General features: G+C 34.1%; 4 protein-coding genes across 4 annotated transcripts in view; 3 read left to right on the plus strand and 1 right to left on the minus strand.

The window, feature by feature from the left end:
- LOC106102874 (glucose-6-phosphate isomerase) overlaps positions 1-4,702 on the plus strand; it is an 8,138-nt gene extending 3,436 nt beyond the window's left edge. The window contains exons 7-12 of the mRNA XM_013282471.1: positions 277-403; positions 923-1,017; positions 2,239-2,397; positions 2,815-2,947; positions 3,557-3,698; positions 3,987-4,702. Coding sequence (XP_013137925.1) covers positions 277-403; positions 923-1,017; positions 2,239-2,397; positions 2,815-2,947; positions 3,557-3,698; positions 3,987-4,177 — 847 coding nt within the window. The 3' untranslated portion in view covers positions 4,178-4,702. The remainder of the gene's footprint in view (positions 1-276; positions 404-922; positions 1,018-2,238; positions 2,398-2,814; positions 2,948-3,556; positions 3,699-3,986) is intronic.
- A 615-nt stretch (positions 4,703-5,317) lies between these two features.
- Positions 5,318-11,342, minus strand: LOC106102842 (flap endonuclease 1). Its single transcript, XM_013282436.1, has 8 exons — positions 11,156-11,342; positions 11,019-11,084; positions 10,701-10,904; positions 9,876-10,021; positions 8,594-8,761; positions 7,715-7,933; positions 6,997-7,146; positions 5,318-5,841 (listed from the first exon to the last, which is right to left on the minus strand). Exons 1-8 carry the CDS (start codon positions 11,235-11,237, stop codon positions 5,734-5,736), a joined length of 1,143 nt encoding a protein of 380 aa, XP_013137890.1. The 5' UTR covers positions 11,238-11,342; the 3' UTR covers positions 5,318-5,733.
- A 267-nt stretch (positions 11,343-11,609) lies between these two features.
- On the plus strand, positions 11,610-13,330 carry LOC106102851 (plasminogen receptor (KT)). The gene is made up of 4 exons (XM_013282445.1): positions 11,610-11,909; positions 11,974-12,104; positions 12,394-12,503; positions 12,610-13,330. The coding sequence occupies exons 1-4, from the start codon at positions 11,829-11,831 to the stop codon at positions 12,741-12,743; spliced, it is 456 nt and encodes a 151-aa protein (XP_013137899.1). The 5' UTR covers positions 11,610-11,828; the 3' UTR covers positions 12,744-13,330.
- Positions 13,331-14,380: 1,050 nt separating this feature from the next.
- LOC106102820 (extracellular signal-regulated kinase 1) overlaps positions 14,381-16,353 on the plus strand; it is a 5,482-nt gene continuing 3,509 nt past the window's right edge. Inside the window, exons 1-4 of the mRNA XM_013282406.1 lie at positions 14,381-14,501; positions 14,748-15,095; positions 15,439-15,645; positions 16,099-16,239. Of these exons, the coding sequence (XP_013137860.1) occupies positions 14,776-15,095; positions 15,439-15,645; positions 16,099-16,239 (668 nt within the window). The 5' untranslated portion in view covers positions 14,381-14,501; positions 14,748-14,775. The remainder of the gene's footprint in view (positions 14,502-14,747; positions 15,096-15,438; positions 15,646-16,098; positions 16,240-16,353) is intronic.

Consider the following 16,353-nt stretch of genomic DNA (forward strand, 5'->3'; position numbering starts at 1 on the left):
TTCAGATATGACGGCTGATAGAGATGTATGGAAGAGCAGCACATACTGTGCCGACCCTCCATAAGGGATAAGGGCAAGTGGATGATGATCCTCTAATCATATAAAATTAATCTAACCTCAAATTATGTAGAATAAATAGATTGGAACCCTAGTCTTCTAGTCTACTAAGTAATATAAGACTAAGTAAGACTTTCTAATTATCAAAATTAGGATTAAGTAATTTGGCAACATTTTTTTATATATTTCATGATATAAATAATTTAAATGTTTATACAGATATTCTCTATGGTCCGCGATCGGTCTGTCCATCTCGCTGTACATCGGCTACGATAACTTCGAGAAGCTTCTAGAAGGAGCCAACTATATGGACCAGCACTTCACCACCGCGCCATTGGAGAAGAATGTAAGTTAAAACTAAAGTTGCTTCAAAGATATTGAAAGGGTAGTTTTTAGTTGGGAGTTTATTTTAATTCAGCAGAGTTGGTCCTTCGAGTCGTATATAAGCCAGCGATTTATGTATATTTTATAACTAGCTGTTCCCGTGCTGCTTTATCTGCATAAAATTATGAAAATCCTATTTTATTGTTTACATTTGTCAAATTATCAATTGCAAATGTCAAAATGACACGATATGACAAACCTTGACAATCTTACTTCCAGAATGTTGGCAGCAACTTATGGTCTCTTTCCCACATTAGGGTTTTTATCCAAAATATTCACCCTCTACATTTAATGGCGTGAAAATATATAGCCTAAGCGTGATATAATTGTAGGGATTTTTATTAAAAAAAGACTTTTTTAAAAATATGCTGTAATTGCTGACATGTTAGGCAACAAAGAAGTGTGTGTTTACGCTTTATTATAATAGTATATATATATATATATATTGGTACTACTTAAGGTAAATCGTTTATTTGCGCAGGCGCCCGTGATCCTCGCGCTGCTGGGTGTGTGGTACCACAACCTGCACGGCGCGGAGACGCACGCGCTGCTGCCCTACGACCAGTACCTGCATAGGTACGAGTACATTACACTTTACATACATTTCACCATGTATTTTAATATAAGTAAATATTTTTGTTAAGAAATCCCAGTAAGATATCATAGAGATGAGACAAGTCAGAAGACTTGAGAACAAGATCCTCTTAGTGTCTTCATAAAGGTTTTTTTTTTATAACATAAGGTGGCAAACGAGCAAGCGGCCACCTGAATCCAAAGAAATGGAAAGCGACCGCTGCCCATAGACATCCGCATTTGCAGATGCGTTGCCTGCCCTTATTGACGGAGGAGACGCACATAAAGAAGATATTTCCTCTTCCTATGCATCTCCTCCGTCAAATCCCTTCCCATCCTCTCCTTATAAGAAAAGGGTGGTAAAGAGAAATGATGATTTACCGATATTGAGGAAAAAACCTGGAATGTCCCACAGAGAGTGGGGTACTTGGTGTGTTCTAAATAGAGTGGGATACATAGTATGATCCTACATAGAGAGATATATTTGGTGTGTCCCATATCATCATCAACTTGCCCTTGTTCCTTACGGAGGGTCGGCACAGTATGTGCTGCTCTTCCATACATCTCTATCAGCCGTCATATCTGAATCCACTTCCTTACGCATATCTTCTTTCAAATAATCCATACTTTCTTCGATTCTTTCTTTCTTTTACTTTCTTGGTGTGTCCCACAAACAGATGAAAGAAACAACTGGCGTGTTCACATGGAGTGGGATATTGCGTGTGTTTCACATAGGGTGGGAAACCGCGTGTGTTTTATTGTGGGATATCGACTGTGTTCCTCATAGAGTGGGATAATTTTGTATGTCCCACAAAGAGTGGGATAAATTTGTGTGTCCCACAAAGAGTGGGATAGCTTTGTATGTCCCACAAAGAGTGGGATAATTTTGTATGTCCCACAAAGAGTGGGACAATTTTGTGTGTCTCACAAAGAGTGGGTTAATTTTGTGTGTCTCACTAAGAGTGGGATAATTTTGTATGTCCCACAGAGAGTGGGATAATTTTGTGTGTCTCACAAAGAGTGGTATAATTTTGTATGTCCCACAAAGAGTGGGATAATTTTGTATGTCCCACAAAGAGTGGGATAATTTTGTGTGTCTCACAAAGAGTGGGATAATTTTGTACGTCCCACAAAGAGTGGGATACTTGGTGTGTTCCACATACAGGGGGATACCAAGTGTGTGCTATTAAGAGTACAATAAGGACTGGAGATGTATTTTCCTAGATTCGCAGCGTACTTCCAGCAAGGGGACATGGAGAGTAACGGTAAGTACGTGACGCGGGGCGGCGCGCGCGCGGAGCACAGCACGGGGCCCATAGTGTGGGGCGAGCCCGGCACCAACGGACAGCACGCCTTCTACCAGCTCATACATCAGGGCACCAGGTAATTATATTTATATCTATACTATTATAATAAAGCGTAACCACACACTTCTTTGTTGCTTAACATGTCAGCAATTACACCATATTTTTGAATAATTCCTTTTTTTAATAAAAAGCCCTACACCTAAGACACGCTTTAGGTTATATTAAAATTAGGGGGACAATAAATTGGGAAAATATCATTCATGTGGGAAAGGGACAAAAACTACAAGCTGACAATATCATGGAAGCTTGGTTGCCATGGTAACGGTAATTGCTATCCAATGTCAAAGGCCTTTATTAGCCCCTAACTTCCCTACTCTTTCGACATGATGTATATATTTTCACGCTATTAAACTTAGGGGTGAGTGAATTAGAAAAAATGATATGCGCAACGGCGACCAAAAATGCAAGACAATTGCATTATTTTATTTGGCAGATTGATCCCGTGCGACTTCATAGCGCCCGCGCAGACACACAACCCGATATCCGGAGGAGTCCATCACAAGATCCTGCTCGCCAACTTCCTCGCGCAGACTGAGGCTCTCATGAAGGGGAAAACTGAATCTGAGGTAAGTTTACAATAACTGGTACTTTACTTTATAAGGCAATTATTTTCCAATTCATATTACTGTCACATTTCTATGTTGGTATGGTAATACTCAATACCAACCTCAAGAAAAAATCCCTACTCAATATTTTTTTCGAAATCTTCAGAACTTACTGGCTTAAAAACCGTTTACTACTATTTAAAAAAAAAACTAATGTTTGATTTTAGACTATTAATTACTAGCTGTTGCTCGCGACTTCATCCGCGTGAAATTAATAAATATAACCTATGTTACACGAATAAATTACGGCACAGTAGTTTTTGAGTTGTTTCAATACATACAAAACTACAAATCTTTTCTCTTTGTAATATTAGTATAGTATAGATATTGCTTAAAACTGCCATTTGTAAATGTCAAAATTCAAACGCTCTAATGACAAACGCCTTTGCTATTGGTTAAAAATTACCATTACCATAGCTTGTTTCGTTGCTTATTGGCTTATAGTTTGCTTCTTTCAACCTTTTTTTTTTTCAATTTTATCACAAAGTTTAGACTAGATTCTTTTTCAAGTGTTTATGTATTTAAAAATTATTACAGCAACTAATTTAAAAGTAATAAAAATTATTTCAGGCTAAGGCTGAATTAGAGAAATCGGGAATGTCTCCGGAGTCGATCGCGAAGATCCTGCCACACAAAGTGTTCCTCGGCAACCGACCCACTAACTCCATCGTCGTGAAGAAACTGACTCCCTTCACACTTGGAGCTCTTATTGGTATGTATCTATCTCTTTTTCACCAATGACATAGTATGTACTTCTCTCTCATATGATCCAATGGTAAAGCTAGGTTTTTTATACCGCGTTTTTTTATTTTATTTTTTAGGTTAAATGTTTTCTTATGTCTTTGTGAATTATCTAGTTATTAGACTACATTATAAACGCCTTTATTATTAAAAATGGTTACAGCCTTTGCTCAATTTTTAAACTTTTCCTTATGTTAATTTTAATACTGTCTTTAAATTTATCAATAATTAAACTTTTATTAACAATTTAATTATCCAGCGATGTACGAGCACAAGATCTTCACTCAGGGTGTGATTTGGGACATCAATTCGTTCGACCAATGGGGTGTGGAGCTCGGCAAGCAGCTCGCTAAGGCCATAGAGCCGGAGTTACAAGACAATAAGCCAGTAACCTCACATGATGCCTCAACTAATGGACTCATCAACTTCTTGAAGGAGAACTTCGCTTAATCTGTGTCTGCTTGAGTTTTTAATCTATGGTCACAATTGTAATGCTTAATCTTTGACATTTATCTGTTACTGCTTGTAATCTATGGTCACAATTATTTTTGAAAGCTTAGTCTTTGATGTTTTTGTTACTGTGTTTAATCTATGGTCACAATGGTCAATTTCGTTGACAATTTGATTTATATAAAAAATACATTATTTTCTGCCGCAAAGTCGTACTTAGTGTAGATTTCATAAACTTATTCTACTCTAAGGGTACTATTTGACCATTAGGTAATGTATAAAAGAATTGTGTCCAAATGATCATTCTTTGTTGTGATCTAAATTATATTATTTATGTATATTTTTTAATTTTAGTAAATATAAATCATGTGAAGAAATTTTTATGTATACAAATATTACGATTTTTAGATCTGTATAACAGTGAGTAGGATGCTAGTTGAAATTGTTATGCTTTTGAGAGGTTTTGAACAAATTTAATTTACGTTAATAAATATTTAAACAGATGTGTTAGAATTGGTTTATTTATTTCAAAAAATCCTATTTTACTAAATCGATTAATTTTGTATAAAAAATAGACATACAAATCATTTGTCTCAGTGGGCATAAATCGAACTAAAATACAAAAACTCACTAGCGCCAATCTGTTAATGTCAAAAAGTGACCAAAACCCTATACTATAGCTCACTAATCTGAATAAATAGATAGGCGACTAATTGGAAATGACATTTTTGGTTCGTTCAGCCTTAAACGCTCCTTTTTGATGTTAATTCCAGTTAAGTCTATCAATATTACTTCAGAAAGATTACCGCAAGCGAAAACCATCTAGACACATAATAGTATAGTTTATAATCTGTCTATTTATAGAGGTCAGTGTGTACCTAACATGGATTTTTTTGAAAACATATCCTTGCTTGGCTATAAATACATATTAATTAACCAAATTTTGAGAACAATATTACATGAAACAGAATTATTACAAATTTCTATATAATTACTGACTTAATTACCAAATAAGATGGCGTGAACCAGTCACCTTTAAATATATTTTTTTACGTTTAAAGTAGAAACTAAATAAAAGCGACTACAGTTACAAATCTAAACATTTAATTATGAATTTTACTTCTTACATATATTATAAATGCGAAAGTTTTCAGTTGGTTCAGTTGAACTAAACTTTTAAAAAAAGTAGTTAAAACTGAACTATAAAACTATTTTCAACTGACCAGATAAAAACGAACAGTTCAAGACATACATTTTGACTTTTCCGTTAGAGGTGGTCATAGTCTGGAAGAACACATAGGCTTGTTTAATTCCGCTTAATCCTTAAATGCATATTGTTACCAAAAGGCTACATACAGAAATATAGTTTTTATTGAAACCAAGGATTTTTAATTATTTTTTCCTTTATCTGTGACTCAAAACCTATACTGAAATATTTATTTTACAATTAATTTAAAAAATCATGCATTTAAGGGTTCAATCCATTATTCCTTCTATTGATTTGCATGTTACAATGGAAACCTAACAAACTATTTTCTAACTTAAAACTAACTTATTTACTTAGGTTTCCGTCCCCTGCCGCCGCCGGTCTTTGCTTTCTTGTTCGCTGCATTCTTCTTCTCTTCTTCGGCTTTCCTTTTAGGATTCGGTGTTGTTGATAATACCTGGTATTAAAAAATATTGTTTTAACTCAAAAATAATTTAATTGTAACTTTAGCAGTAGTACAGTGGTAGTGTCCGCTTTAACATGTGAGCACTGCAGGGCCGGCACGCCTCCAGTAATAACACGACCACACAGAAGACAGCCGTCAAATGGAACCAATTCCGTGTACAGTCTGATGAGTGTGGTGACGGAGGCCTAATTTAAGTCCCTTTCTCTTTACCACCCTTTTCTTATAAGGAGAAGATGGGAACGGGAAGTGGATTTGACAGTGGAGGAGTTGCATAGGAAGGGGAAATATCTCTTTAAGTGCGTCTCCTCCGTCAATGAAGGGCAGGCAACGCATCTGCAATTGCGGATGTCTATGGGCAGCGTTCGCTTCGCCTTTTTGGCGGATTCAGGTGGCCGCTTGCTTGTTTGCCACCTTATGTTATAAAAAAAAACCGTAGTGTAGATATATTTTAAACGCTAAGGGAGCTTAGTGTGAAAGTTATTATAATTTCTGTACCATTGGTAAATAAATAATCAAAATTATAAAGAGGAAAGGTTTGTATTTTTGTATGTATTGATATAACTCAAAAACTACTAAGCCGATTTAAAAAAATCTTTCACCATTAAAAATCTATGTTATTGCTCAATAATATAGGCTATTATTTGTCTTTTTTTAAAATCCAAGCAGACGAAGTCACAAGCAAAAGCTAGTAATAAATACTATATCATTGACACTATGCTAAGCTATTGTATACCAAGCCTAATGTAAAACCCATCTCTTTCTTATATGAATAAGGTAGCTAGAAAAGGGGATTTATTAAATACTAGCTGTTCCCGTGCGGCTTCGTCCGCATATAATTATTAAAAACTATATTTTATTGTTTACATTTGTCAAATAATCAATTGCAAATGTCAAAATAACATGACATGACCTTGGCAATCTTGCTTCCTTGATGTTGTCAGCAACTTATGGTCTCTTTCCCACATTAGGTATTTTATCCAAAATATTAGCCCCCTAAGCTTAATGACGTGAAAATATTAGCCTAAACATTACATAAGTGTAGGGCTTTTTATTAAAAAAGGAATTATTCAAAAATATGTTGTAATTGCTGACATCTTAAGCAACAAAGAAGTGTGTGTTTACGCTTTATTATAATAGTATAGATACCTTAAAGAATCCATCCAGCCTGCCCTGTGTAGTACCAGATCTTGCTTTCAGGAGTTTCTTGGCTCCGTTCCTCACTCGGTCTTCATTAAACTGTTTATCCCCGCAAAGGAACTTAACTAAACCATCTTCATCAGGATCTGACCATTTTAACTGTAAATAACAATTTAAATAAATAAAAGCTACTTAGTGTTGTTTTGTATACTAATAGGCAAGAAATATAAAAATATAAACGCCATCTTAAGGACAAATATGTAACTATTTTTTTTTAATCTTTCAATATAAAAATTAAAGCGACCCCAGATTATGATTTTTATATAGTTTTTTTTTTAAACCAAAGGAAATATATAGTTGTTTATATAAGAAGTAGTGTAGATTTCTCATTCGACTATTTACGTCCCTAAGTGACCTAAGAAACTGAATATCACAGTTAGTAGATGCCTTTTAAAAAACCATGGGTAACAAAAAAGCTTAGATATTTTCATTATTTACGTTTTACATATTTACTAAATAAATAAACATTATTACATAAAGGCCTTGTCCCACCGAATAGTAAATTATCATAACAATTCAACATGTAAATATGTTATGGAAATATTTACCTTATTTGACAGTGACGTCATTTTTATCCGAGCCTCTATCAGCCAATGGTGGGACAAGGCCTAATTATTAGATTCTTTTTAAAACTGCTTACATTTAAAAAGAAAGAAATTAGAGTTACCTCAATATCCTTAGGATCCGCAATCTCGGGTTCCACAAACAGTCTCCTAGCATTAATATAATCCCAGTCTTCAGGCGGCTGGTATTTATTTGTATCAATATTATGAAGTACTTCTTCTATAGAGCGATGTTGTTTTATTAATTCTATAGCCCGCTTTGGTCCGATACCTCGGATAGAGCCACAGTAATCACAACCGAGGAGTATACACAAGTCTATGAACTGAAAATAATTTATAACCATAAATAAACGAGCATCCTAGAAAGAGATGGATGTATTGCGTGAAAGGTGACATGATCAAGAAGGGAGTGATGACAGATGACGGATGATTGAGTGCTTTGGAGGACGAAAACCCGGTGCGCCCTACGGGAGTAGGATAAGACAGGGGAGATGATGATGTATAAACGAGCATCGGTGGCTCAGTGGTTTAAGCACTTGACTTGTAATCTACAGGTCTTTGGTTCGAATCCCGGTGTACCAATGTGATTTTTAATTTTCATATGTACATAATTTCTCCGACGTTCTTACGGTGTAGTAAAACATCGTGATGCCTGCACATAACGGCGAAGAAATTCAAAGATATGTGTGAAGACAACCAACCCACAGGGGGCCAGCATGGTTAACTATGGCCTAGTCACCCTAACCTAGGGTAGGCTCTGAGCCCCTCGGTGGGGACATATAGTGAGGTGATGATGACATATAGGGTTATTTATAATTGTAAAGAAAAAAATGTGTAAAACACCACCAATATTCTTATTTCAACTTCATATTATAAAAACGAACGAAAAGAATCTTATGTTATGAATTTGAACCATAAACACTATTGAATGGTTAAAAGTAGCTTGGAAACCGCCCATAAGTAAGTATAAATAATTAAATTACCTCAGTATGGTTCAATTCCAGTCCTTTAAGCACTTGATCGAGATGGAACTCCTGTACGGGCATCTTCCTTGCCTCGGAGAATGTGAGATGACGTAACAATACATTAGCACCAAATGTCAAGGCATCCATATCTTCAGTAGCTGTTGCATATACTTTACCAGCTTTTACCTGCATGAAAGTGAATATAATTTATAAGAAGAAACTATTAAGATGCCTGCGGGATTAACATAGACAGACTTGTTATAAAATCACATATTGAAATTTGTCTTAGCTATTTTTTAAATCTGCGGTAAAATGTAGTGAAATCTATACTAATATACAGAGGAATTTGTATCTTTGTATGTATTGATATAACTCAAAAGCTACTGGGTCGATTTCAAAAATTCTTTCAACATTAAAACAGCCATGTTAAGTAACATAGTTTTATTATTTTTTTAATTTCACGCGGGCTAAGTCGGCAACAATTAGTTTTAAAATAAAGGTAGCTAATATTATCTGTAATAAAGGAATTAAAAAGGATGGTTTAGTTTTGATTGAAATCCAATATACAGCATTGTTAAAGTTTTCTTTTCGTTACCATTTACTGCTGACAATAAAGGCTTATCTATACTATTATAATACAGCGTAAACACACACTTCTTTGTTGCCTAAGATGTCAGTAATTACAGCATATTTTTGAATAACCCTTTTTTTAATAAAAAGCCCTACATTTACGTCACACTTTAGGCTATATATTTCACGCCATTAAACATAGAGGGTAAAAAATTTGGATAAACACCCTAATGTGGGAAAGAGACCATAAGTTGCTGCCAACATCAAGGAAGCAAGGCTGCCATGCTTTGTCATCATGTCGTCATTTTGACATTTGCAATTGACAATTTAACAAAGTTTCACTGCGCGGCAATAGATGACATTTTAAGTTAGCTATTCATAAATCTCATTTAAATAGTTGTGACTGCTTTTAATAAAAAAATGTATGGTCCACTTTGCTTTTATTCCACCCTGGTCCTTCGAGCCGGATTCATTTACAGTCGAATACTGAAACGACATCATTTTAATGAAATGTAGACTTAAGTAATACTTTATTTTTTCTGACACTTATTATAATGTCGTTTCAAATTCGGCGGTAGGACACTTTTGTGGTGGTTTATATTTTATCATTTTGACATTTGCAATTTAAATTTGACACATGTAAACAACAAAATAAGATTTTCATAAATTCTATGCGGACAAGGTCGCATGGCAACAGCTAGTAAATAAATAAAAATGGCTTAATGTTTACCAAGGCAGCACATTGTGCCTCAGCTTCACAAGGTGCCTCCACTACAGGTACTCCCATCAGTTTGAGAAGCTCCCGTGCCTCCTCACCATGCTGCCTCGTTACTTTCACTAGACGGCGGTTGAACTTTTCTATTGATGCCTGATCTCCTGTAGAAACGCACATTAAATATTTAATTACTATGGTAAAATTGTAACTAATTTTCATTATTTCTTAGATCAATTGATGAAGATATTGAAGGTTAAATGTTTAAGAGAGTCATTTAAAGTTTTCATTTTTAGAAAACAAAACAAAAGCAAATCCTGAAAATAATATCAATTGAAAGATTTTCAGACCTGTTCTAGATAAAAATTACGATAATTCTGCATACTTCATTCTTTATTTCATATTTAAAATTCTGAATATATGAGTCAAAACCTTCCAAAACTGGTGGTTGAAACAAATAGCTTTTCCCCCGTCGATATGATGTTTGGAGTTACAGCACTTTTTAAAAACATTTTCTAGTTTGAAATTTCATAACGTAATTTTTTTATAATGGTTAAAAACAAAAAAAAATGCCTACTTATAAATTTTATTTAAATTTACCCATTAAGTGTAAAATCTTGACTTGACAGCATTGGAAAAACATGTTTTTACATATTATTAAGAGTGCATGTACACTGTTGACTAAACTATAGCACAACTGTTTAGTGTCGCTTTGATTCCTATAAGTTATGGAGGTTAGCACACTACTGGATTTTTAGTTGTGCAACTAAACAGTTGACTGCGAAACAATCGACAGTCCCACAACAGTTGTGCAGTGTGTATAAACTAACCAAATTTATTTACCTGCATCAGTAGCCTTCTGCAATTCTTTCTCAGCCTCTTCCCTCCTCTCCGCTCGCTTGTTTAGTTGATGGGACTTCATATCTGGTGGTTTACCGTCAAACACATATACAGGCTTGATACCATTCTCCACTAGCCTGATCGTGCGATAAAATGTACCCATCAGATGAGAAGTGGTCTCACCGTCTACTGATGTTAATTGTGCTCCTAAAATAAAATGTAAATCACTAATAAACAAGGGCTAGTCATGTATTAAAGTTATGGATGATTATATACGTTTTGCGTGAAATTAATGTGCCAAAATTTAAACAATTTACAAACCCTCGCTTCTCACAGCTATTAGGAACTGATATAAACTCATAGAAGCATCGATGGCCACTTTTCGTCCTGCAATTAACGTAAAATACAGTAATTTCATTTATAAACCTGTCACAATAGACCGGTGAAAATTTAAGTACCGAAATAGTTTTTAATCTCCATTTCTTTAACAGCTTGGGGTGCTATATCAGCAATTAACTTAGATAAACCCAAAATACCCATTTTAAGGAATTTTGTAACAAATTAAAAACAAAGCTTTTTCTGCCGCAACGTTTTTGTGGATTTCCTTTCTTGGCGCGATTTTTGACAGTTCTTATTGATATTTCGTTTTGTAATATTGCCACTTGTTTACTGACTCATAAGAAAATAAGATTGGTTTGTTTTACGACTCCACTGTTTTGTTTTTTGTTGTTTTTAATTGTTCGAAATTTTTTCACCGCGAGCAACCGCAACCATCAGCGCCAAAATGGCGAAAATCAGATAGACACAAAATATGATAGTTAGCCTATCCATTTATAAAGGTCCGTGGACAAGAGAAATGAAATGACAACTACCGATGACAATGACATATTTTCATATCTATTCACAAATCAATATTTGTGCACATAATATTGTTAATTATTTTATTTATCCATTTCTTGTAAAATTAATGAATTTTATCTATTATTATAGCTGTATTAGATAGACCAGGAAAACCAAATGTGTTTTGAGATTTGAATTAGACTAGTTTTGATAAGTGTAACAAGTCAAAAAAAATCGAAGTAGTTTTAGGAATCAAACCACTTGGGAACTGTACAAAATAGTTGATTTAAGATGGGAGGATTGATTTCAATTAATTTAGAAGAGAATTATAAGAAAAATGAAAAATTCCTACAAAGTCTCAATGAAATTGCGGTAAGTGTATTCCAAAAATGGTCATATCTCTTTTTACGTTAATTTTAAACCAGGCATATTTTAGATGGAGAGACAGATACAATTGCAATATCAAATGCAAGAAAGACAAAGAGCACTTCAAATAGCAAGAAGTCGGGATATATTTCTATGGTTTTCTGCATTCTATATCACCGCAGCCTCAGGTTTGCTTACAGGGTAAGTATAGCTGTTTTATACAAATACTAAAACAAAATCTAATTGCCTCTTTACTAAAACATTTTCAAGTTAAACAATTGTTCTTAACACACCATCTAGTAGTAAAATTCTCAAAAGTTGAAGTTAACAGGCCCCAAACATGCATGGATGCAGATGTTTGAATGTAGAACATACTATAAGGCCACTCAAATCACTCTAATATGTCAAAACTGTCTTTGTTAATCAAAATAAGCTAATTAAAAATCTATAGTCATAGTTAGACAATAGTGTGATAATATGTTTCCTCCAGTTTCAGACGAACAAAACGGACTTACTTATTGGCACCTCTTGTACCGTTAACATTTGTTAACTTGTACTACTGGGATCTTGCATATGGCAACAAATTGCATAGAATTAGAAGTAAGTGTAATTATCATTTTTTATTCATATTCTGTTGATATCTTCATAAAATGTTTTTGGTGTGTTGGTTTACATTGAATAACAAAATATATGTGTATTACAACAGTGGAAGCCGAGCACATCATGTCCCATGAGTCTGACATGCTGGAACTCCCCTGTGGTCTACCGTCCCCCTCCTCTGTAGACCAGGGTAGGATGGACGCTGAGGAAAAGAAGAAAATACACCCTCCCCTACCTTAAGTTAATGTATTATAATGTTCAAACTTTATGGCAGCTTGGATGTCGCTGTTAGCATAACTCTATACAGCTCTCTAGACAATGTAAGATTATTAATGCTGAAAATTAGTGGAATTCTCAATTTTCAATATTTCATACTTGTCAAATAATTATTCCCATGTATTTTGACGTATTTTAATTATTCTACTAATGATATTGTTTAAACTTCATTCTCAATGGGCTGTGGTAGGCCATGGGTTGTTGAAACAGAGCATCCATAGGGCCCTATGCTCATTACAGTGGTATCTTGAGGGTGATTTCTACACCAAGTGAATATAAAAATGGACTTGTGTTGTCCTTTTGTGCGTCTGTTTGTGTCTGATGCCTTGGGCAGTCACCCCACTCATTGGTAATGCTAAGTGTTGTTATATTCCGAGCTTCCTTAAAGTTTGAATGTCACTGTATCAATTGTCCTGTGCCTTCACAGCTTTTAGGGCAGTTATTCTTGTTAGATTCCTTGCTAGTATGCCAATAATGTTCAAAAGTATTAAAATTAATTATGAAATGAAATATTTTCTTTTGAATTTTTATATATGTTATAAGCAATAATGTAATTTACTAAGTTGTTAAGTCATACTATATTTTTTAATATTTTTTTTAATGTTAAAGTTATAGAAATTATTTTGTTGCATTTATTTTTTATAAAATTTTTTTTGGTGCTTTGTGTATTTTTAAGTATAAGTGAGTAGTTTTTATTAATGTTTGTGAAATCTAATAATAAACTTATTATAGCAATAAGAAGCAATTCCTATTAAATAATTATGAAAATTAAACTATTATGAAATTTCAATATTGCCAGTATTTGTCTGTTATAATTGTGGGTTTACCGCTGTCTGAAAAACAATTGAAGAATCAAAGAAATGTGAAATGATTATGTAAACTGCTTAGAAATACTATAAAAAAATACAGACAAATTGAGTACCTTCTTTTGGGAAGTCGGTCAAAATGTCTACAGTCTCAATAGATCCTTGTAAAACTCGAATTACATGTTATTTTTTAATTAAGATTTGGACCACATCTCCATTTCCTATAAATATAAGAATTGATACATCTGTCCCAGCTTGATCTTGACCCAACGCCCTAGGACATCAAAATGTTTTTTCGACAGAGGAAACCCATGTTAAAGCTTTTAATATTTAAGCTTAAATAAAATTCAATGAATGTTTTGAAAGTTGTTTTATTTGATACTACTTCTTGGCACCGATGTTATCCACTTGCAAATAAAAAAGAAGTTAGTAGCTTATGTGTTCAGACCATGTTCTACATCTGATTGTCAACGAGATCCGTTAAGCCGTTTTCCTTGTGTTGTGTTTGCGTAGTATTTACTATTCTGCCATACATCTCTATCTGACTATAATATAAAATTAAACAAGCATTACTTGGGACTAGGGCGGTCATCATCATCATCATGATTATATGTACCGAAAATATAAAATACGCGGCGGTGAAATATGTATTTGAGGAAAACTTGGAAGACTCTTTCTCAAGTATCCCTAATCCTGCCTACCCTACATGGTTGACAGCGTGTTATTTGATTTTAATTATAATCTGTACAAATGCCATTAGTACAGTTGTCAACTTCTGTTGCCATGGAAACACGATGTTGTTTGGGAAGCGTAAACAAATGAATCTCATTTGTAAAAGAAATGAATAATTGACGAAAACATAAATATCCATTAATATTATTGAAAATGGTGATTGTGAAAGGTTTTTTCATAATTTGTAAGTATGAAAATCAATTAAATACATGTTATTTTAAATCTTTGCTCATTATAATTCTAACATCATGTAAAAAAGTCATTAATAATGGTTGCTCGGGTTGACAATAAAATCAATATCGCTTCATATTACAGTTGTCAAGCACTTGCCCTTTATTCAAATTAGTTTCATAGTATTGGCATAACTTAAATTCATCAGTACCGACATAGCATTTGATAATTTATGTACACTCAAATTATCCCATTACAGAATACCGTTACGCAAGTTGGCAAGCAAAATGAGCCAAACAATCAAGAAGGAAGACCAGAAAAAGAAAGAATGCCAAAAGCAAACACAAAAGAAAAGTCCGGAGAAGAATATGTCAGAAATTGACGAGCATATTTTGAAAAGATTCGAAATCAAGAAGCGACTTGGTAAAGGTGCTTACGGTATAGTATGGAAGGCCACTGACAAGAAAACCAAAGATGTGGTTGCAATTAAGAAGATTTTTGACGCATTTCGCAATCAAACAGATGCTCAAAGAACATTTAGAGAAATTATATTTTTGCAATCGTTTCGTAATCATCCTAATATTGTTAAATTACACAGCATACACAAGTAAGTCCTTTACTCTATGCTAATATTATAAAAAGGAAAGATTTGTATTTTTGGATTTTTGTATGTATTCGATTCACGTAAAAACTACTGGGCCGATTTCAAAAATTCTTTCACTATTAAAAAAGTAAATTATCTGTGAGTAACATAGGCTATGTTTTTTTTATTTTTTTAATGTCACGTGGTCGTAGTCCCAAGCAACAGCTAATTAAACAATACGATTATTTTTTTTATTTAAAAAAAGATGTAGGTAGCCACAAATAATTACGAATTATTATGATGATGATGTTTAAATCGATTAAAATCGTTTCCTTTATAATTTGTTTAATCGTACCTCTTTTTTTAGGGCACTTAACAATCGTGATATCTACCTTGGTTTCGAATACATGGAAACAGATCTTCACAACGTGATCAAACGCGGCAACATCCTCAAGGATATACATAAGCGGTACATAATGTATCAAATGCTGAAAGCCACTAAGTATATACATTCAGGCAATGTCATACATAGAGACCAGAAGCCGAGTAATGTATTGATTGATAGTGCATGCAGGTTAGTACGAAAAAAAGTGATACTAGTAACTAACTTTCGCAATTCCATCTGCGTGGAATTGAAAAAAAATGAGTAGCATATGTGTTCTTCTAGACTATCCTCTACGTCAATGCCAAATTTCATCGAGATCCGTTTACCAGTTTAGGCTACAAACTCTAACAAACATGTATGAAATAGGACGTGAAATTTTGCGATTTTACTGGAGGTATATTTTGTTAGGTGAACTGCGGTGCTTCTAATACAGGGGTTGGGATAAAATGCTCCTCTTGCGTCAGAAACGCAGTAGGTACTTTGAAGATTTTTTCAAGATGTTCTGGTTTTTTATAATTGACCACAATTATAACATAGATAAAAAGATGTTCTTTTAACATCTAACTACATGTTATTAAAGTACTCGTGAATTCATTTGTCGTGTTTGAATCTCTTAAATGTTCTTACTTTGATTCGGAACAGGGTGAAATTAGCGGACTTTGGTCTAGCTCGGTCTGTCTCCAGTGTGTACTCGGGTGGAGAGGAGGGCGCGGACCCTTGTCTCACTGATTATGTGGCTACAAGATGGTATCGAGCACCGGAGATATTGATTGCTAGTAAGAAGTGAGTAACCAAATGTTTTAGAATACATTCAAGGTCATCGACTCACCTTGTTTTTATTTTACCAAAAGTACCGAAAGTATTACTATTGAATTTTCGTATTAATTAATTTGTGGT

This window comes from Papilio polytes, unplaced genomic scaffold (assembly GCF_000836215.1).
Source record: "Papilio polytes unplaced genomic scaffold, Ppol_1.0 DF823901.1, whole genome shotgun sequence".
In the NCBI taxonomy this organism is placed as follows: Eukaryota; Metazoa; Arthropoda; class Insecta; order Lepidoptera; family Papilionidae; genus Papilio; species Papilio polytes.

Bases quoted from the DNA above. Each gene is read 5' to 3' on its own strand.
- LOC106102842 (XM_013282436.1), bottom strand. From the start codon at position 11,237: ATGGGTATTTTGGGTTTATCTAAGTTAATTGCTGATATAGCACCCCAA. The intron at 10,905-11,018 runs GTTTGTAAATTG...ATTTTATTTTAG, and splicing joins AATAGCTGTGAGAAGCGAGG to GAGCACAATTAACATCAGTA. The intron at 7,147-7,714 runs GTAACTCTAATT...TGTTATTTACAG, and splicing joins CGGATCCTAAGGATATTGAG to TTAAAATGGTCAGATCCTGA.
- LOC106102851 (XM_013282445.1), top strand. From the start codon at position 11,829: ATGGGAGGATTGATTTCAATTAATTTAGAAGAGAATTATAAGAAAAAT. The intron at 12,105-12,393 runs GTAAGTATAGCT...TGTTTCCTCCAG, and splicing joins GCCTCAGGTTTGCTTACAGG to TTTCAGACGAACAAAACGGA. The intron at 12,504-12,609 runs GTAAGTGTAATT...GTATTACAACAG, and splicing joins CAAATTGCATAGAATTAGAA to TGGAAGCCGAGCACATCATG.